The sequence below is a fragment of the Trifolium pratense genome, linkage group LG2 (assembly GCF_020283565.1).
Source record: "Trifolium pratense cultivar HEN17-A07 linkage group LG2, ARS_RC_1.1, whole genome shotgun sequence".
Taxonomy (NCBI): Eukaryota; Viridiplantae; Streptophyta; class Magnoliopsida; order Fabales; family Fabaceae; genus Trifolium; species Trifolium pratense.
In genome coordinates, this window is record NC_060060.1 from 56,524,529 (window position 1) to 56,545,519 (window position 20,991).

The following is a 20,991-nucleotide window of genomic DNA, read 5'->3' on the forward strand; positions in this document are numbered from 1 at the left end:
ACCATAATGCTATAACGAAGGTGCAATTCGGTTTTTATAATTGTACTAGTGCAACGGTTATTTTCACAGGCCAAATTATGCAAAGACCGAAACAAAAATAGAAGTTAATTAAACTTCGTAGTTTGTGGAGGTGATAAATGTGTTGTCCTAAAGAATGAAATCATTCAACCTCATGCCTTGCGCATGCATCATTATACAAAATAAGAGTTTCTTCCATTATCTCAGGTCGAGCCAACGCTTCAGCTCTTTTTCCTCCCGGTGGATGATGGGGAGAAACATACTCAGCAAACTTTGCATCCTTCTCGATGTTCTCGTAGATTTTAGGAACCGGTCGGGGATCATAGCCAGCTGATGCCATTAGTAGAAGCCCAATATAATCAGCTTCCATTTCACACCTGCAGATTGTGAATAAATTGGGTTGAAAACAAGCACAAAGGATGTTGAATTAGAGCAGATGAAGAACAATATTTTAATTCCATGCTCCAAAGTAAAGTGCAATTGTATATAAACCAAAGAAGTCGTGTCAAATAATATGGTGATATAGTTACAATAGAAATGTTAAAAAATTGACATTGATGCATCCACACAAAAGTTAAGGTGCCATGAAACAATAAGGAAGAGCATGTAGTATAAATAAATAAATAAAAAACGTAAGAGCATATGATATTAATTAATAATTTAAATACGAATGATTACATGGTATCAGTAGTAATTTAATTATGGGTTTATTTCATTAAGCACTTTTAGCATCCACTGTGATTTTTCCTTCTCAGGCATTTTCCTTCAATGTGCACTAGTGTTATGCCAGCCGATCCTTTACAGGCATTTTTCTTCAAACGAGAAGGTTAGGATCCAAACAGAACATTAAACTCAAACGAAGTATTTGTATATAGTATCCTATTTAGGAATTATTAATATGAGATATAGATATATGAGGTTAATGCTTAACTGTGTCAACTTAGTTGAAATTTCTATTCAATTTTTTGATTCATAGATGTTCTTAACTTATTAAGAAAAAGAAGCAACAACAACTCAAAACACAATAAGTGATTTGCCTTTCAAGTATAAAGGGGCGTCGTCGCCGTAATCAGATCGTTATGTTAAAGCAAGGAGAGGCCTGGTTAGAAGGAGTGGCAGCTATTAAAAAAGAAGTGAAGAATCACTTTGTTAAGCATCTTTCGGAAGACTGGAATTCTAGACCTTTTCTTCAAGGTGTTGATTTTAATTCTTTATCAGTCGATGACAATGCTTTTCTTTTAGCTCCTTTCGATGAAGCAGAAGTAAAAGAAACAGTGTGGAGTTGTGACGGTAACAAGAGCCCGGGTCCAGATGGTTTTAATCTTCATTTTTTCAAGGTGTGCTGGCCAATTGTGAAAAAAGATTTGATGAACTTTCTAGCTGAATTTCATGAGAAAGCTGTTTTACCAAAGGTTGTGACTGCTTCTTTTTTGACACTTATTCCGAAGAAGGATCATCCACAGGATCTTTTTGATTACCGCCCTATTTGTTTGATCGGGAGCTTGTATAAAATTCTTTCAAAAATTTTGGCGAATCGTTTGAAAAAGGTGTTGGGAAAATTGATCTCCTCTTGTCAATCGGCTTTTCTACCACAGCGTCAGATTTTAGATAGGGTGTTGGTTCTTAATGAAGTCATCGATCTCGCCAAACGTAGGAAAGATAATCGTCTGTTGTTCAAGTTGATTTTGAACGCGCTTACGATACTGTCAGCTGGGGATTTTTGGATCGCATGATGTCTAAAATGGGTTTCTCGGAAGGTTGGTTAAAATGGATGCGAGCATGTATCTTCGAAAGTTCAATGTCCATATTGGTTAACGGCAGTCCTACTAAAGATTTTAAAGTGGGAAGAGGTTTACGTCAGGGTGATCCATTATCTCCGTTCTTATTTCTTATTGTTGCAGAAGGCTTGGCAAGTATGATGAAGAAAGCTGTTGATGTAGGCAGGTTCAGGGGCTTTAAGGTAAATGTCAATCTTCACTTCCAATTGTTACAATTCGCGGATGATACCATTATAATGGGAGAAGGCAGTTGGGAGAATTTTTGGACTATTAAGTCTATGCTTAGAGGTTTTGATTTGTCCTGTTTAAAAATTAATTTTGTGAAGAGTAAACTCTACGGTATCAATGTGGGTGCAAGAATTCTTGAAGCTGGGGCCTCTTTTTTAGCTTGTAATACGGCGACAATTCCCTTTAAACTTTTGGGAATACCGGTAGGAGCTAATCCACGAAGGAGAGAGACTTGAAAACCTGTTGTGGAGGCTATGACTAAACGTTTGAATTCTTGGCATAGCCGACATTTGTCCTTCGGTGGTCGCATCACTCTGATCAATTCTGTTTTGGCTAGTATACCTCTTTATTTTTTCTCTTTTTTCAGGGCTCCTTGTTGTGTGCTAAAAAGTATCGAGAAAATTCAGCGGAACTTTTTGTGGGGTGGTGGTGCAGAGGAGAGAAAGGTATGCTGGGTTAAATGGGATCAAATTTGTTTACCTAAGGAGAAAGGTGGTTTAGGGGTAAAAAATCTTGAACTCTTTAATTTGGCTTTGCTTAGCAAGTGGAAGTGGCGTTTTTTGAATCACGATAATGCAATTTGGGCTGACTTGCTTCGTTACTGTTATGGTCACCTACCTTCTCTATTGCTGAGTGGTATTGATATTACGCCTAGTGCACACTCCTCTTTGTGGTGGCGTGATATTATTAGTCTCGGGCGCGGGATGAGTGATAGTTGGTTTAAATCCAATATTAGTTGTTGCGTTGGTAACGGTAATAGCATTGGGTTTTGGCAATTTAAATGGTACGGAAACCAGGCTTTTTGTGATCTTTTTCCTGATTTGTATGCTAAAGAAGCGATCAAGAATGTTATGGTTTCTGAACGTCTGCGAGGAAATGGTTTAGTGCCATTATGGAGGTGGAATTGGTCTGAATCGTTGAGTGTGAACGAAGCTCAGCAGCTTACTGAATTACAAGGTCTGTTCGATGGTTTTTCCCTTCACGACAATAATCACGATCAGTGGCGCTGGATTCCGGATTCGAATGGGTTGTTCACGGTTAAATCCTGTTACACGTATTTATTAGACCTGCGGAAGGTAGAGCTTCAAGATGCTCATGTGCTCGAGGCCATTCAGCGTCTTTGGAAGTCGGATGTTCCTTCGAAAGTAAATGTTTTCGGTTGGAGGTTATTATTAAACAGATTACCAACTAGAGCAGCTCTTCATCACCGTGGTATTTTGACAAATCATCATGAATTATCATGTGTCTTTTGTTTTCAACAAGCTGAGGACGAAAATCATCTTTTCTTTTCATGTCCTTTTAGTAAGGGAGTATGGAACAAAGTTTTATCTTGGTTAGGGACATCGTTACAAACCGGAGTCAAAGGTAGAGATCATTTTCTTTTATTTGGTGATTTGTTCAAAATGAAAGACAAAGGTCGTGTCCGGTACTTGGTATGGTTGGCAACCACTTGGAATATTTGGAATCTTCACAATAAAGTAATTTTTAAGGGCAATATTCCGGATGTTTCGTCGTTATTGGAGACAATCAAACTTCATTCTTGGTTGTGGTTCACTAGTCGGTATGGGCGTAGGTCTTGTACTCCTTTTCCTTTTTGGTGTTTAAATCATATGTCTTGTATTATGAGTACTTAGTTTAGTGCTTTTTGTTGTAAGGGTTTGAGTACCCCTTTGTACTCCCTTATAATAAAATTTTGATTATCAAAAAAAAAAAGTGATTTGCCTTTCAATTAATTTTTTCAATTACAATGAATACAATAAAATATTATAATATTATAGAAATTATCAAAGAACATATATTTAATTTTTAAATTTCCGAATTTAAGTGTCAATATTTTTTTATTTTTTTTTTATGTGAAGTGTCAATATTTTTCTTATTTTACTAATTAGTAATTTTATCAAAGAAAAATGCTTAAATATACGACAAATTTGTTGTAAAAATTGCACCACCCGAGTTTAAGGATGCATTTTGATTAATTTTTCTTAATATTTTAACTCAAAATGACCAATTTTGTTTCAAGTTGAGGGCCTGTTTATATAGAACTTATCAAAAATAGTTTATGCAAATAAATAAGCTTTTAACTTAATTTATAAGTTTTTACTACCGAAAATTATATTTTTATGAGCTGTTTTTTCATAAATTGTCTTGACACGCTTATGAATAATATATAAAAATTTATTTATTTGCATAAGCTATTTTGCATAACCTTAAAAATAAATTAATCCAAATGTTCACTTATATTCAATGAGAAACGTCCACAAACATTTTTTCACTTGTTGTGGTGTTCTCCAAATCACTTTCATGTGTGACTTAGAATTAGAATACGTTTCTTTGGAGTAATTAAAATATTTAGAGGATTTAAAATTTTATGTAACTTAAGTTACTAAAGTTGGTATGATAGTAAGAAATTTGAGTAGTACGTATAAGGTACTAGGTTCGATAATCACCGACTCTTTTGTAGACGAAAAAAAATTATAAGTAATTCAAATGATTGTATTTGAATCACCATTATTGTTAAATATGTGTGTTTGAATAGAGTAATAGAAGTTTCCATCGTAAACATTTTAGGCCACATTTATAAATTTTAAAAACATTTGAAACAAATTTAAAATTTTAAAAATAAGGACCAATTTGCAATTTTTTGCTACATCACCGTCTGTTTCCTTGATAATTTGATAAAATTGTTTAGTTTTTGGACGCAAACGCCAAAATCGCAACCCAAAAGCAGTGTGCCACCACAATCGTTTCAGCCCCGAATCGAAGAATTTCCCAACATAGCAAAACCGTTTCAGCAGCAAGGATCTACTTAATAACTTATTTCACTTTTTCCATCTCTTTCATTTCAGGTGACCATTCTCACTCTTTTTTTTAGTTTTATATATTGCACGTAAACTGTTTGACAAAATGTTCTTCATGGTTGTTTCTCACAAAATGAAAATATATATATATATATATATATATATATATATATATATATATATATATACTGTTTGACTATTGGGTGTGAAAAGCTTTAATGTGTTCATGATTTCTTTTTTGAAGTCTTAATGTTTCACCAAGGCTATGTTTGGCAAATAATAACCGAAAACTGATAAACTAGCTTATAACAGATGAACTTATAGCAAATAACTTATAAACAAGTTTATAGCTTATGGTAGATAAACTAGTTGATTGAACTTGTAGTGTTTGGTAAAATTAGCAGCGGCTAAACTAGCTTATAAATATGAAATCACATGAAAAATATGTGTAATTAATAGTTTTTTTTTCAATTAAGATGACAAGAGTAAAATTAAGAGAAAAATGATAAGCTAAAAGCGGGGATCCGGCAGATTGGCTGAGTAATCCAGGAAAGAAGAGGAAGATAGAGAAGGAGTGGAGCTCTGGTTTTCAATTGGAGAAATCGGAGAAGGGAATCGTGAAACTTAAAATAGCGGTGATAAACCAGATCTCAATTTGTGGAGTCCTGACCATCCTATGAATTGGATGGAGAATTTTGTTTTCTTAATCATTACAAGAATCAATGATTACAACTAGTACAACTTATGTAATGAGCTGATTGAATTGCAGTAGTAACTGATTCTGAACTAATTCACCGACTAAACTAACTGATATTAATAGTCGTGGAATCAAATATATAAAGGAATTGATGATCCTTATAGTGTGAAAGTTTCTTTGTCTTTTCTTTGCGTCTTTGCTCCTTTTTGGGAGGAAGGCTGTACACTCCTTTTTTTCCTTGGAATCCTTCTTTGTTCTCTCTAATTGAATTTCTTTCATCCTAGTGTGCATATGTGTGAGAAAGAGAGAGAGGAGGGAACACTCGTCTCCCAATTTTTAGGTTCCTAATTTTCTTTCTTTTGTAACAAAGTTCCTAAATTATGTTCTATTTTAAATATGTCATCCCTTGCAGTAATAGATTGTGGATATTCATAGAAAAAGAATGAGAAGCGAAGTCTTCCAAACAGCTAACATCTATCGCCATCTTCTCAAGGCAGTCAAGAAGCATATTGGGAAAGAAGAGAACAAGAGACATTTTTTAGAATATGTAACCTCCGAATTCCACAAGAACCGAAATCTGTCTGATGGTGTGGCTGTCCAACAGAAAATAAAGCTTGCTCGCGATTATACTTTGCTGCTTAACAGTGTGCACCATCACAAGGTATTACTTTGTTTTTATTGTATTTTCCCTTCAAACAGTCACTTGTATTGTATAAGCCTCTGTACATTGTTCTGATTGGTTAAATGACACAAACTCATTCAGTTTAAGACTTAACGAGATGTCAACGGATTTTGTTGTATGTATATTGCAAAATAAAAGTAAGAGGTGTAGAAGAGGATGTAATGTATTTTTTGCTAGTGATGAGCAATTCAGCATAGCCAAGTTGGATCCAAGTTGACTCATTTTATGTTTGTAGTGTAAATCATTACTAGGAAAAAACTACACTTTATTTGGCTGGCTTTCTGACCATGAATCATTGTCAACAATCTTGCAGGATTTGCTTTTCTCATATAACATTGCGATTGATAGATCAGATGAAGTGAAAAGGACACTTGGAAAATCTGCTGCAAGTGTTGGTCTTCAGCTTCCTGAGGTTTATCGATCATAATGATTGGCTGTATTGATTTTTGCATGTATGAAACTTGGCTTTGTACTACCCCAAAGAAGGGTTTTTTCACGCACACTATTGGTAATCACCAAAGCAGTTGGTTTTGGTTGATTGGAAGTTTCTACATAATGAAAATAGTTTTGTAGCTATTTATTAAGATTGAAAATTTCAAATAAAAAGAGGAGTAAGCATCAAGGAGGATGAAAAAACTATAATATTTATGCCTTACTTCATGTTTTTTGTAATAACAAGAACTATTGTCATTGTGTAATAGACCTTTGTTTCAGGGTTAATGTATTTCCATGTCTCTTCACAGCAACTATTGTCATTGTGTAATAGACCTTTGTTTTAGGGTTAATGGCTTTCTGAGATAGTTTATAGTTTATTTTAGTATTGTGTAATTTTAACCTTCCGATCTAATCGTGGTCCGGATTTTAGTACATGCCTAATTGGAGTGTTGGCGGACAAAGACTTATTTGTTCAACACTCACCATCAAGTTTAACTTTGATCAGTTGCTTTAGTAGTCCAATTGTGACTTTGGTTTCATAGTTGCCTCGAGTATTTCTTTTCTTCCTTTTTCCGGTTGATTTTTTTTTCATCAATTTTTCCTCGAACTTTTTATGGGTTTTAGACTTTTTCTTTTGCATTTGAGTTAGAGGCTGGTTTATTATCAACTTAACCCTATGGAAGTTGTTCAATTGCTAACAAGTATATCCCTTTGAAAAGTGGGGAAAATTAAGCATAATGCATTTTTAAGATTTTTTTTTAAGCAAAAAAAGATTGATTTTAAAAAAAAATTCAAATTGTAATTTAATTATTTTGCTTTTGAACTACATATGTTCAGGTTGTTTACTAGTAACGCCGAGCTTATGACAATAAGTTGAAAAATATTAGATTTAAGTTTCAAGTCAATTTTATAACAAAATAAAACTTTGATAAACTTAAGTGTCTACTTGAGAAATTAGTCTCTACAATTTTATACGGGTATATAGTTTACGCACACAAAAACAAAATAAGTTATTTAAACTTGGTAAAGCTCAACTTAAGTGTCAAGATCTGATGTTTGGAATTGATTCAGTTTCATTCCATTAGTGACTTATAAGTTGAGATCCTCGCCTTATATTTGTGCAGTAAAAGCAGAAAACAGATATTATAATATAAACCATAACATGATTTACACGGTCAAAATGTATAAATTATAAACCATACAGTATAATAATATGGCGATAGACTGCACAGATAATCCCAATAAATACATGATCAGAAAGAATATTGCAACTTAAAAATCAATTGATACAAACAACACATAGGACTAAGAAGTAACATCTTAACTAACCATGTGCATTTGAATATAGGATCATCAAAGTGATTCAAGTACTTCGAGGTGTGTTGGATTGAGAACTAATCCAATGGGCAAATTTGTGCCCTTATTGTATGACTATTGACTAGGCAATATGTACTACTTACAACTAGATATCGAAACCGATGAATGATTTTTCCATTTGTCAAAAGTAAACTCATTTTCATTTTTCGAGTGAACCACAGGCCCACAGCAGGAACCAGACCACATTTCTCACAGTTTAGAACAATAAATTTATTATAAGTAAGACCAGAAAAACTGAAAACAAAATAAGATGTGCAACAATTCCAAGAGTGGATGAGAGCAATGTTGTTAAAATGGTGATTTAAATCTAAAGATCGTGCAATTCCACAATTTGACACAGGCCTGGCGATCCAGATTGCATGCAGAATTGTATGAAAATGAAATCTCAAAAAATATCGCAAAAATGGTGAAATCACAACATGAAAGAAATACCACCAACAATCTCTCTAATAATTTATAATTTATAATTAATTAAATGCCAAGAACAAACCAGTTAGAAATCATGTAACAGGGTAAGTAATTAAGACAACCACAAGTCAGTCTATATAAGAGGTGAGCAATGAGCATATACGTCATCAAACACAACCTTTTAAGTTAAAAGAGCCGCAACAAACCGCTTTACAAGGTAGAATAACTTAAGAGGTCAAACCTGAAATTATCTATCTGAACCCGACAGAACTTCAAATATTCCACAGCAACTCCACCATGAAGTCTTTCGCACCAAATTTGGAGCTGAGCTTACTGAAGGCTGGATATCATATCAACAAAGAAAAATATAACTAAAATGAATTTTAAACAAAAAAAGACAATCCATACTTATGTAATGAAACATGCATACAACAGAAAAAAATGCAAAACCTGATTTTTGGTGCTTTTTGGGGCCTCAGAATCCTTAGTATGCACTGCACCATTAAATGATGAAGTTAACACTTCACTGTTAGATTCCTTTGACTTAGGTTCCTCCAAACTTGATGTAGCATTCTCATTTGTTAAAGGATACACACTATCCTCATTCATCTTACCAGCAAGATCAGTCACTTCTGGAAGAGGGGCAAGTCCAGTATCACACTTTTCTGCCTCAGACAGAGAAGCCACAGTCTTAACTGAATTAACAGAATCTTTGGCCGCTGAATTGCCACCAGTCTCTTCAAGTTGAACAAGTGAATTTATTTTAACCGCAGTCATATCAGAAGCTGAAGAATCATCCGATTTGACCATTTCGTGACATACGGTTTCCTCTTCAAGGAAATTATAAAGCTCGTCCTTTGAGTTCTTCTCAGCCAAGGATTCACCGTTAGAAATGCCACCGCAGTTTTCACTCTCATAACATGATTCAATAGCAGTTTCAATATGCTCAGGCTTTCCATTTTCTCTCTCATAACTATCCTCAGATTTCAAATCTCTCTTTATCGTAACAAAACTGTCCTCCTTCCCTTCTAACACTTTTTCAATCTTAAAATCGCCACAAACTTCTTCCACAGACTTCACATCAGAAGCATTTGGTCGAACAGCTGACAGGCCTCTCTCTTCCACCTCATTTTGGTACTTCAAATCATCATTTCCTAACATTTTTCACAAAATCAATCAAACTATTATCAACTAACTAAAACCAACCCAAAAAAAAAATCCGAATCAAAGTAATACAAGGCAAGAACTATTAACAGATACACCTATCTACCCAAATTGACCTAAAAAACACAACAAAATTGAACAAGAATAATTAACAAACACCCAATGTACCCAAATTAACCAAACAGATAAAAAAAAATATAATTTCAAAAACTTGATAAACATCTGATACAATATATAATTGAAAAGAACCCATGTATGATTAATTGACAGTTAGAATTGCACATGCTTTTAAAAATCCCTAAGGTGTGTTTTTTTAATTGGCTTTCACCACCGGTTTAATCTGGTTCAGGGGTCAGTTCTGGAATCAAGCGGTTTCAGGCCCCTCCCAATCGTAGTTGCGGGATCGAACCGTGGTCCTCACTTAACCAACAATTAATGATTGGTAATCCATAAGGTGTGTTTGTTTCAAATGAAAACTGATTTTGAATGAATTGATTTGTAAAACTGATTTTAGTCAAATTGATTTTGATTAAATTGATCTGAATGAAAATATTTATGTTTTAGATAAAAACAAATTTAAGACTCGAAATGACATTTAAAAGCAAAATCAATTATACTCACTAATAAGTAATAATAACCAAACATGTCAGAATCAAATTTATGTATCTACAATCACTTTTACATCCAACAAACGTAAATCCAAACATAAGAATACATTGGACAAAGTACATACCTTGAAGAGGGTTATTGGTTGATGAAAGGTTGATGTTAATGTTGTTGTTTTCCTTTTCCTTCTTTCTCCTAGCAGCTTTTCTCTTCTTAGGACCTGAAGGCATGATTGAGGTACAAAACACAACCCTTTTGTCTCACTCACACTATTGTCTTACGTTGGAGCCTTAAAAATTGTGTTTTGAATATATGTAGTGGAGGGAATAGAGTAGCTAGTAGGAGCGTGAAAAAAGGAACAAGATTTTCTGCTATCCTGTTATGGCTTTGAGTCGTCTGATTAAAATAAATTGTTGAGATTATTTTATTGCCTGAAAGTGAAAATCAAATTGAAATTAAAATTGGTCAATTTAAAATTAATTAAAGGTTGAGGATTACTAAAATAATTATTATATGAATTATATAGAGTCAAACTTTGTGAAAATATTACCGAAGGAAATTTTCAAATTTCAGAATTATTGGAAATTTAGAAATATAAATATGGATATCAAGATTTTTTTGGTACAAATTGTTAAGATATTTTTACTCTTGAGTAAACTAATTAACTCATTTGTAATGACTAATGAGTAGCTATCTCATTCGATGAATGTAAAATTTTTGGGATAATAAAATAATGACTATATTGTCAAGAAAAAATAAAAATAAGATGACTATAAAATGATTATTGCTAAAAAAAATCTTATATATATATATATATATATATATATATATATATATATATATATATATATATATTATATTTTATACTGAATTTTATATTTATTTTGTCAAATAACTCTATTTCACATTTTCCATGAAATTTTAATGGAAAGTTGAATAGTGTATGTGCTAAACGAGGTTGGAATTTAAAAAAGAATAATACAATTCACTACTTCGATGGAAGAACTTTATGCTAAAATAACACTTAAAAAGGAATAAAACAATCTACTACATGTTTGCGTGAGCTTAGCTCAATTGGTAGGAAAATCGCACTACATGTGTAGGAGTCCGGCTTCGAACTCGGAACACTTCACTTATTCACATTTAAGGTAGATTTTCTAGCCACTAGGCTACTTGACAAAAAAAAATTCACTACCTTGGTGGAGAGCATTTTCCATACCCACCTTCTTAGTACTTTTTTTTTTCGCTCCATAAAGGTACTGGTTTTACCCTCTCCTTTCCACTCATTTCCACAGTTACAGGATTTTGTTTTTGTTCATCGAATTATTATTACTTCTCGTTTTACTCTTAAACAAACCACCCTCTTTGATTTTGAGTTGTGTTTCTTTTTTTTGTGCTAAAACCTTTCGGTGTTTGTTATGTGTACATGTCATTTTCAATGTGCTAGTAGTTTCCTTATGATTAGGTTATCATTATGAATTCATTCTTGTTGTTAGAGCGTGCCATTTTTTGTCTAAAGATTTGGCTTTTCTTTGATTAGTAAAGTGATACGGTGGTTATGTAAGTTTTAAATAGCGGTTGCGATTATAATTGCAATTAAGTATGTTTTAAATAGGGTTTTAAGAGACGAGGGTGCATAGCGGTCTTTGATATTGTAGAAAATTGTGACCGAATGCGATATCTGATATTACATAGAATTGCATAGATTTGCGATCAAATGCAACCGATGTAGCCTAATCGCAGTTACATTTTGGTTTCATCTACCAAAAAACCCATATGTCCCTGGCAGTATCGCAATTTAGTGTTTTAAATAAGATTTAAGTGATGATGGTGTTTCGGCTCCAAAAAATCTCTCATAATCAAAACTAAATTTTTTTCAAGTTCTCCAAAAACTAAATTATTGAATTCTTTTGGAATTCATAATGAAAAATATAATTGACTTTTCTAAGTTCTTCGGGTATTAAGGGTCTGTTTGGCATGACTTTTTTTCCTCTTCTTTTTTACTTAAAAGTAAGAAGCTAGGCCAAACAATAATTTCTAAAAGCTATAGTAAAAAAAAAAACAGTTTCTATATTTTAGAAAAAATAATAGTATATTATCAAATATATCTTTTAACTCTATTATAATAAAAAACAACAACTTTTAACTTTTTTTTATAAAAAAAATTTAAGATTTACCAAACAATTTTAACTTTAGTTAAAAAAATATTATTTCTAACTTTATGATTAAAAAAACTTCTACACCTAAAAAAAACTAGGCAAAACGAACCCTAAGTTTATTGAATTAAGTTTTTGGTTTTTTTTTTTGGTCCCTTTCGTTTTTTATTTTAAGTTTGTTTTTTAATTAAAAACAGAAAAATGTTAACATGTGCACCAATGACACAGATTAAGAAAACAAAGTAGAAATAATACGTGCATTTAACTTTTTAAAAATTAATTTTTTTTTCTAAAGCAATTTTCCATATTTAGAAAAATATATCAAAATTCTATAACGCAGACGGAAAAAAAAAAACGAAATTTTGATTTTTTTTTTTGACAAAACGGTACTTTTGATTTGAAATCTTAATTATTCAACGTTCAAATCACAAACTCATAATTCATAAATCATTCTCCAAACTCAAAATCTCTCAATCCCCAAATTTTCTCTTTCTATCTCTCTCACACTCCATTGAAACACATCATTCCTTTCTTGATTAGGGTTCTTTGTTATCACTATCGCTACTGCAATCTTTCATTATCACTAACTCTGAATTCAATTTCATAATCGATTCATTCTACCCAATTTGTTTTCTCTTTGCGACACTCTTTCCTTCTCTTCATCATAACGCAACACGTTCGTGTAACTCGTTCACTCCACTCGCTCCGTAACTCGTTCTCCATTTTTTCATCATGCCGAAGGCTAAACTTGATAACAGGTAAATCTTTTCTATCCAATCTTTTTTTTTTCTTGCGATTTTCTGATTTTGATTTTTAGGGTTTAGGGATCACCAATTTGTAATGAATCGTTCCATCTGGTTTTTATTTCGATTTGAATCTTGAATTAATTTGATATATGATTTCTTTTTTTACTTTTTGTCGTATGATATATGATTTGAATCTTGAATTAATTTGATGTCCATATATGATATATCTGCTTATCATTGTGTTGTCTCACTTGTTTTTTTTTACTTAAAAATCACATTTTTATTGTCATATTTTCTTACTATTGATGATAAGATTCAATTCATGTTTCTGAAAAAAAAAAGTCTTCTGATTCACAATTTGAATCTTGATCTGATTGATAACCATTGCGCTGAGCACTTAAATCCAGCTATTTAAAAGTGTTTTACTCAATTCTAAGTTTTTTCTTTTCATTCACTTTGCTTATGTTCCTATCATCTGATTTTGGGGATGCTTTAACATTGAATTTACTTAGGATTATGAGATATAATTATAGTTGAAAGTTTTTGTCGTGTGAAAGAAAGCAAAACAGCCACATTCATTGTTCATTGTAGCAGCGTAAAGTTTAGCATCTGATCTTGCAAATTCTATTGTTGAAATTAATGAGTTTTTTTGGAATTTTATTATTTCAGGGCACCACAATGGGCTAGTGTGAACTTAGGAATTTTCATTTGCATGCAATGTTCAGGGATTCACCGGAGTCTTGGAGTGCATATATCAAAGGTAAATACATTTTTGTTCCTTCTCAGTTTAGAAATTTTATAATGGCCGAACCTTCTGATTTTGTTACAAGGTGAGGTCCACAACTTTGGATACATGGTTGCCAGAACAAGTTTCTTTCATGCAATGTAAGAAACTATATATGGAATCTATTTCTTAATTACTTTCTTTGTGAAATGTACTATTGAGCAAATTATGAGATACAATGAGCAACTCTTGCTTTCTCTCTTATAGGACATTAGGTAATATTGATTTGATTAGCTCTTTCTTTACTCATGGAAGATATCCCTGTTGCCAAATAGCGGCTATAGCACTACAGTGTAGCAGAATGTTAACAAATTACTATTGCTCCACGATACACGATTCAGCACAAAGTGTTTTCAAGTAATGGCTATAGCTGCATTATAAGCCTATAACACTAGCATAGCGAAATTTTAACGAACCGCTGTTTTTTGCAATTGACTGTGCTAGAAGATATGATAATTGTTACAAATTTTGTTTGGCTCTTGCAAGTGTAACTTATATGGTGTGGTTTATGCAAATACGGATAATGTGAAGTCAAATAAGCCCTGGGAAGCTAAACTGCCACCATATTTTGACAGAAATGGATGTGGAATCCAGAAGTTTATCCGTGCCAAGTAAACTGTCAATATATTCTTATACATGACTATATGGTTCTAAATTGTAGTTGCGGTTGTGACTTGTGGTTACATTGTGACCCTTAATACTATGGCATAATATAGTCACAATTGAAATGCTGTTGCAAAGACTTCTAAAATCTTTATATTGTGTCTACAGACTACAATTTAGAACTATGCTAGAAACATAGAGATGATTTTTCATCTACTTTTCCATTTTTTACTATTGCTAACTAGCTTATGTTCCTTCAGATATGTGGAGAAACGATTTACAAGGTGAACTACAAGCTACAAAGTCAGCTGAAATAAAGTTGAACTTGAACTTCAAAATTTCACCACCTACTGGGGCCAAGAATGGTATTCAACAAACTAGGAGATTGTCTCTTGAGGAAAGCATTCTTGTGAATCACATGGCACAAATTCGGCCTCCAATACCAAAATTTAATGAGGTATTCATGTTATATTTGATGTTTAATCCTCCATAAAGATTTTCCTTTCATATTTTAATTCGTCCGAGTGTTCTGAAATAGCAGATATCACGTTATTGAACAACGGAATTATAACAAACTGCTATTGTTCTGTGACACGTAACTTAGTACAAATTGTTGTCAAATAGCTGCTATAGCAGTGCCATCTATAACACTGTAGCAGAGTAGAATTTGAACAAACGAATATTTTCCGCGATCCGTGATTTACAACACTAGTCGGATGCATGTTCGATGTATCATTTGATAAACCAGTCACATCCACAATTGTTTGCTCAGTCAAAAATTTTGTTATCTTCAAATATTTACACCACAAAAACCAAAATACTAATTGAGGTTTATCTGTTGAATTCAGGGTCCCTTAGATTTAAAAATGAAGAATTCACCACCAATAAAGAGGCCATCAGCATCACTTGATTTTGATAAACCCATTGGAAATAGCAACGGTACCGTCGATCTTTTTAACTTGCTTTCCTTCGACGACGATAAAAAGAATATATCAACTACACCTTCTAGCTGGACAACATTTGATTGTAAGATTACATTACTTGTAGCAACACATCTTCAGAATCTTTGTTCTATTTTCTTTGATTCGCATGGTTCTTGTTATGTGCTTGGAAATTATTAAATCAGCATTTATGTTTACAGGAGAAGGTGTGCAAATTGTTTATAGATTTGTTGAGCTAGCTTTTTGGATAGATGTCACAAGATTATGGTTAAATCATCAAGCTGTGTTGGTCTGGTGAGTATTTCTCATTGCAATTTAGTAATGCTAATTTGTTGTTTATATCCTTATCTCCATATTTTATTGACCCTTGTCTTCTTCACTCTCTCCTATAATCAAAAGATTTGTTGCATGGCTATCAGTATCTTACGATACATACGAGTCGTATTGTATCGCGATTCAATACTAAATTGAACCTAATCAACACAAATCTCTTGTGTGTATATAATTGGACATGAATCTTATCTTAAATTCTATTTCTTAATTACTATCTTTGTGAAATGTACAGTTCAGCAAATTATTAGATACATGAGCAACTCTTGCTTTCTCTCTTATAGGACATTACGTAATATCAATTTGATCAGCTCTTTCTTTACTCATGGAAAATATCGGTGTTGCCAAATAACTGCTATAGCTGCACTATAAGCCTATAACACTAGCATAGCGAAATTTAATGAACCGCTATTTTGCAATTGACAGTGCTAGAGGATATGATAATTGTTACAAATGTTGTTGGGCTAAATTGCAGTTCCGGTTGTGACTTGTGGTTACACTGTGACACTTAATACTATGGCATAATATAGTCGCAATTGAAATGCTGTTGCAAAGACTTTATATTGTGTCTACAGACTACAATTTAGAACTATGCTAGCAACATCGATGTTCTTATATTGAGATAATGTGTTGGATGTGTCCCTCGGTGTCCCTAAATTGAGCTTATGTCCCTCGGTGTCCCTAAATTGAGCTTATGTCCCTCGGTGTCCCTAAATTGAGCTTATGTCCCTCGGTGTCCCTAAATTGAGCTTATTTATGTCCCTCGGTGTCCCTAAATTGAGCTTATGTCCCTCGGTGTCCCTAAATTGAGCATATGTCCCTCGGTGTCGCTAAATTGAGCATATGTCCCTCGGTGTCGCTAAATTGAGCTTATGTCCCTCGGTGTCCCTAAATTGAGCTTACGTCCCTCGGTGTCCCTAAATTGAGCTTATGTCCCTCGGTGTCCCTAAATTGAGCTTATGTCCCTCGCTGTCCCTAAATTGAGGTTATGTCCCTCGATGTCCCTAAATTGAGCTTATGTCATTCGATGTCCCTAAATTGAGCTTATGTCCCTCGATGTCCCTAAATTGTGCTTATTTCACTCGTTGTCCCTAAATTGAGTTTATGTCCTTCAATGTCCCTAAATTGAACGTATGTCCTTCTTATGTCCCTCGGTGTCCCTTAATTGAGATTATGTCCCTCGGTGTCCCTTAATTGAGCTTATGTCCCTCGGTGTCCCTAAATTGAGCTTATGTCCCTCGGTGTGCCTAAATTCAGCTTATGTCCCTCGGTGTCCCTAAATTGAGCTTACGATGTCCCTCGGTGTCCCTAAATTGAGCTTATGTCCCTCGGTGTCCCTAAATTGAGCTTATGTCCCTCGGTGTCCCTAAATTGAGCTTATGTCCCTCGGTGTCCCTAAATTGAGCTTATGTCCCTCGGTGTACCTAAATTGAGCTTATGTCCCTCGGTGTCCCTAAATTGAGCTTATGTCCCTCGGTGTCCCTAAATTGAGCTTATGTCCCTCGGTGTCCCTAAATTGTGCTTATGTCCCTCGGTGGGCCTAAATTGAGCTTGTGTCCCTCGGTGTCCCTAAATTGAGCTTGTGTCCCTCGGTGTCCCTAAATTGAGCTTATGTTTCTCTATGTCCCTAAATTGAGCTTATGTCCCTCGGTGTGCCTAAATTCAGCTTATGTCCCTCGGTGCCCCTAAATTGAGCTTACGATGTCCATAAATTGAGCTTATGTCCCTCGGTGTCCCTAAATTGAGCTTATGTCCCTCGGTGTCGCTAAATTGAGCTTCTGTCCCTCGGTGTCCCTAAATTGAGCTTATGTCCCTCGATGTCCCTAAATTGAGTATGTCCCTCGTTGTCCCTAAATTGAGCTTTTGTCACTCGGTGTCCCTAAATTGAGCTTATGTCCCTCGATGTTCCTAAATTGAACTTATGACCCTCGCTGTCCCAAAATTGAGCTTATGTCCCTCGGTGTCCCTAAATTGAGCTTATGACCCTCGATGTCCCTAAATTGAGCTTATGTCCCTCGATGTCCCTAAATTGAGCTTATGTCCCTCGATGTCCCTAAATTGAGCTTATGACCCTCGATATCCCTAAAATGGGCTTATGTCCCTCGATGTCCCAAAATAGAGCTTATGTCCCTCGATGTCCCAACTCGGTGTCCCTAAATTGAGCTTATGTCCCTCGGTGTCCCTAAATTGAGCTTGTGTCCCTCAATGTCCCTAAATTGAGCTTATGTCCCTCAGTGTCCCTAAATTGAGCTTATGTCCCTCGATGTCCCAAAATAGAGCTTATGTCCCTCGATGTCCCAACTCGGTGTCCCTAAATTGAGCTTATGTCCCTCGTTGTCCCTAAATTGAACTTATGTCCCTCGGTGTCCCTAAATTGAACTTATGTCCCTCGATGTCCCTTAATTGAGATTATGTCCCTCGGTGTCCCTTAACTGAGCTTATGTCCCTTAGTCTCCCTAAATTGAGTTTATGCCCCTCGATGTCCGTAAATTGAGCTTATGTCCCTCGATGTTCCTAAATTGAGCTTATGTCCCTAGGTGTCCCTAAATTGAGCTTATGTCCCTCGGTGTACCTAAATTGAGCTTATGTCCCTCGGTGTCCCTAAATTGAGCTTATGTCCCTCGGTGTCCCTAAATTGAGCTTATGTCCCTCGGTGTCCCTAAATTGTGCTTATGTCCCTCGGTGGGCCTAAATTGAGCTTGTGTCCCTCGGTGTCCCTAAATTGAGCTTGTGTCCCTCGGTGTCCCTAAATTGAGCTTATGTTTCTCTATGTCCCTAAATTGAGCTTATGTCCCTCGGTGTGCCTAAATTCAGCTTATGTCCCTCGGTGCCCCTAAATTGAGCTTACGATGTCCATAAATTGAGCTTATGTCCCTCGGTGTCCCTAAATTGAGCTTATGTCCCTCGGTGTCGCTAAATTGAGCTTCTGTCCCTCGGTGTCCCTAAATTGAGCTTATGTCCCTCGATGTCCCTAAATTGAGTATGTCCCTCGTTGTCCCTAAATTGAGCTTTTGTCACTCGGTGTCCCTAAATTGAGCTTATGTCCCTCGATGTTCCTAAATTGAACTTATGACCCTCGCTGTCCCAAAATTGAGCTTATGTCCCTCGGTGTCCCTAAATTGAGCTTATGACCCTCGATGTCCCTAAATTGAGCTTATGTCCCTCGATGTACCTAAATTGAGCTTATGTCCCTCGATGTCCCTAAATTGAGCTTATGACCCTCGATATCCCTAAAATGGGCTTATGTCCCTCGATGTCCCAAAATAGAGCTTATGTCCCTCGATGTCCCAACTCGGTGTCCCTAAATTGAGCTTATGTCCCTCAGTGTCCCTAAATTGAGCTTATGTCCCTCGATGTCCCAAAATAGAGCTTATGTCCCTCGTTGTCCCTAAATTGAGCTTATGTCCCTCGGTGTCCCTAAATTGAACTTATGTCCCTCGATGTCCCTTAATTGAGATTATGTCCCTCGGTGTCCCTTAACTGAGCTTATGTCCCTTAGTCTCCCTAAATTGAGTTTATGCCCCTCGATGTCCGTAAATTGAGCTTATGTCCCTCGATGTTCCTAAATTGAGCTTATGTCCCTAGGTGTCCCTAAATTGAGCTTATGTCCCTCGGTGTCCCTTAATTGATCTTATGTCGCTCGGTGTCCCTAAATTTAGCTTATGTCCCTCGGTGTGCCTAAATTCAGCTTATGTCCCTCGGTGTCCCTAAATTCAGCTTATGTCCCTCGGTGTCCCTAAATTGAGCTTACGATGTCCCTAAATTGTGCTTATGTCCCTCGGTGTCCCTAAATTGAGCTTATGTCCCTCGGTGTCCCTAAATTGAGCTTTTGTCCCTCGTTGTCCCTAAATTGAGCTTTTGTCACTCGTTGTCCCTAAATTGAGCTTTTGTCACTCGGTGTCCCTAAATTGAGCTTATGTCGCTCGATGTTCCTAAATTGAGTTTATGACCCTCGCTGTCCCAAAATTGAGCTTATGTCCCTCGGTGTCCCTAAATTCATCTTATTACCCTCGCTGTCCCAAAATTGAGCTTATGTCCCTCGGTGTCCCTAAATTGAGCTTATGTCCCTCGGTGTCCCTAAATTGAGCTTATGTCCCTCGGTTTCCCTAAATTGATATTATGTCCCTCGGTGTCCCTAAATTGTGCTTATGTCCCTCGGTGGGCCTAAATTGAGCTTATGTCCCTCGGTGTCCCTAAATTGAGCTTATGTCCCTCGGTGTGCCTAAATTTAGCTTATGTCCCTCGGTGTACCTAAATTGAGCTTACGATGTCCCTAAATTGAGCTTATGTCCCTCGGTGTCCCTAAATTGAGCTTATTTATGTCCCTCGGTGTCCCTAAATTGAGCTTATTTATGTCCCTCGGTGTCCCTAAATTGAGCTTATGTCCCTCGGTGTCCCTAAATTGAGCTTATGTCCCTCGGTGTCCCTAAATTGAGCATATGTCCCTCGGTGTCGCTAAATTGAGCTTATGTCCCTCGGTGTCCCTAAATTGAGCTTACGTCCCAAGGTGTCCCTAAATTGAGCTTACGTCCCTCGGTGTCCCTAAATTGAGCTTATGTCCCTCGCTGTCCCTAAATTGAGCTTATGTCATTCGATGTCCCTAAATTGAGCTTATGTCCCTCGATGTCCCTAAATTGTGCTTATTTCACTCGTTGTCCCTTAATTGAGATTATGTCCCTCGGTGTCCCTTAATTGAGATTATGTCCCTCGGTGTCCCTTAATTAAGCTTATGTCCCTCGGTGTCCCTTAATTGAGCTTATGTCCCTCGATGTCCCTAAATTGAGTATGTCCCTCGTTGTCCCTAAATTGAGCTTTTGTCACTCGGTGTCCCTAAATTGAGCTTATGTCCCTCGATGTTCCTAAATTGAACTTTTGACCCTCGCTGTCCCAAAATTGAGCTTATGTCCCTCAGTGTCCCAAAATTGAGCTTATGACCCTCGATGTCCCTAAATTGAGCTTATGTCCTCGATGTCCCTAAATTGAGCTTATGTCCCTCGATGTCCCTAAATTGAGCTTATGACCCTCGATATCCCTAAAATGGGCTTATGTCCCTCGATGTCCCAAAATAGAGCTTATGTCCCTCGATGTCCCAACTCGGTGTCCCTAAATTGAGCTTATGTCCCTCGGTGTCCCTAAATTGAACTTGTGTCCCTCGATGTCCCTAAATTGAGCTTATGTCCCTCAGTGTCCCTAAATTGAGTTTATGTCCTTCGATGTCCCAAAATAGAGCTTATGTCCCT

The 20,991-nt window shown here is 35.7% G+C and overlaps 3 protein-coding genes across 5 annotated transcripts; 2 read left to right on the forward strand and 1 right to left on the reverse strand.

The window, feature by feature from the left end:
- The first annotated feature begins 4,687 nt into the window (after positions 1-4,687).
- LOC123908438 lies at positions 4,688-7,008 on the forward strand. The gene is made up of 3 exons (XM_045959073.1): positions 4,688-4,870; positions 5,932-6,180; positions 6,515-7,008. Exons 2-3 carry the CDS (start codon positions 5,962-5,964, stop codon positions 6,626-6,628), a joined length of 333 nt encoding a protein of 110 aa, XP_045815029.1. The 5' UTR covers positions 4,688-4,870; positions 5,932-5,961; the 3' UTR covers positions 6,629-7,008.
- A 605-nt stretch (positions 7,009-7,613) lies between these two features.
- LOC123908742 lies at positions 7,614-10,500 on the reverse strand. Its single transcript, XM_045959460.1, has 3 exons — positions 10,319-10,500; positions 8,872-9,575; positions 7,614-8,761 (listed from the first exon to the last, which is right to left on the reverse strand). The coding sequence occupies exons 1-3, from the start codon at positions 10,419-10,421 to the stop codon at positions 8,669-8,671; spliced, it is 900 nt and encodes a 299-aa protein (XP_045815416.1). The 5' UTR covers positions 10,422-10,500; the 3' UTR covers positions 7,614-8,668.
- Positions 10,501-12,785: 2,285 nt separating this feature from the next.
- Positions 12,786-15,715, forward strand: LOC123903718. Of its 3 annotated transcripts, none has more exons than XM_045953297.1 (6): positions 12,803-13,105; positions 13,763-13,853; positions 14,392-14,488; positions 14,741-14,937; positions 15,329-15,506; positions 15,622-15,715. In XM_045953297.1, coding segments are annotated over exons 3-6 (411 nt in total). In that variant the 5' UTR covers positions 12,803-13,105; positions 13,763-13,853; positions 14,392-14,454; the 3' UTR covers positions 15,624-15,715. The 3 variants fall into 3 exon arrangements, with proteins under 3 accessions (XP_045809252.1, XP_045809253.1, XP_045809254.1); XM_045953298.1 differs by having other exon boundaries at positions 14,409-14,488; XM_045953296.1 differs by lacking the exon at positions 14,392-14,488 and having other exon boundaries at positions 12,786-13,105.
- Positions 15,716-20,991: the final 5,276 nt, after the last annotated feature.

Bases quoted from the DNA above. Each gene is read 5' to 3' on its own strand.
- LOC123908438 (XM_045959073.1), top strand. From the start codon at position 5,962: ATGAGAAGCGAAGTCTTCCAAACAGCTAACATCTATCGCCATCTTCTC. The intron at 6,181-6,514 runs GTATTACTTTGT...ACAATCTTGCAG, and splicing joins ACAGTGTGCACCATCACAAG to GATTTGCTTTTCTCATATAA.
- LOC123908742 (XM_045959460.1), bottom strand. From the start codon at position 10,421: ATGCCTTCAGGTCCTAAGAAGAGAAAAGCTGCTAGGAGAAAGAAGGAA. The intron at 9,576-10,318 runs GTATGTACTTTG...GAAAAATGTTAG, and splicing joins AACCAATAACCCTCTTCAAG to GAAATGATGATTTGAAGTAC. The intron at 8,762-8,871 runs GTTTTGCATTTT...TATGATATCCAG, and splicing joins CAAAAAGCACCAAAAATCAG to CCTTCAGTAAGCTCAGCTCC.
- LOC123903718 (XM_045953296.1), top strand. From the start codon at position 13,811: ATGTTCAGGGATTCACCGGAGTCTTGGAGTGCATATATCAAAG. The intron at 13,854-14,740 runs GTAAATACATTT...ATGTTCCTTCAG, and splicing joins TTGGAGTGCATATATCAAAG to ATATGTGGAGAAACGATTTA. The intron at 14,938-15,328 runs GTATTCATGTTA...TGTTGAATTCAG, and splicing joins CAATACCAAAATTTAATGAG to GGTCCCTTAGATTTAAAAAT.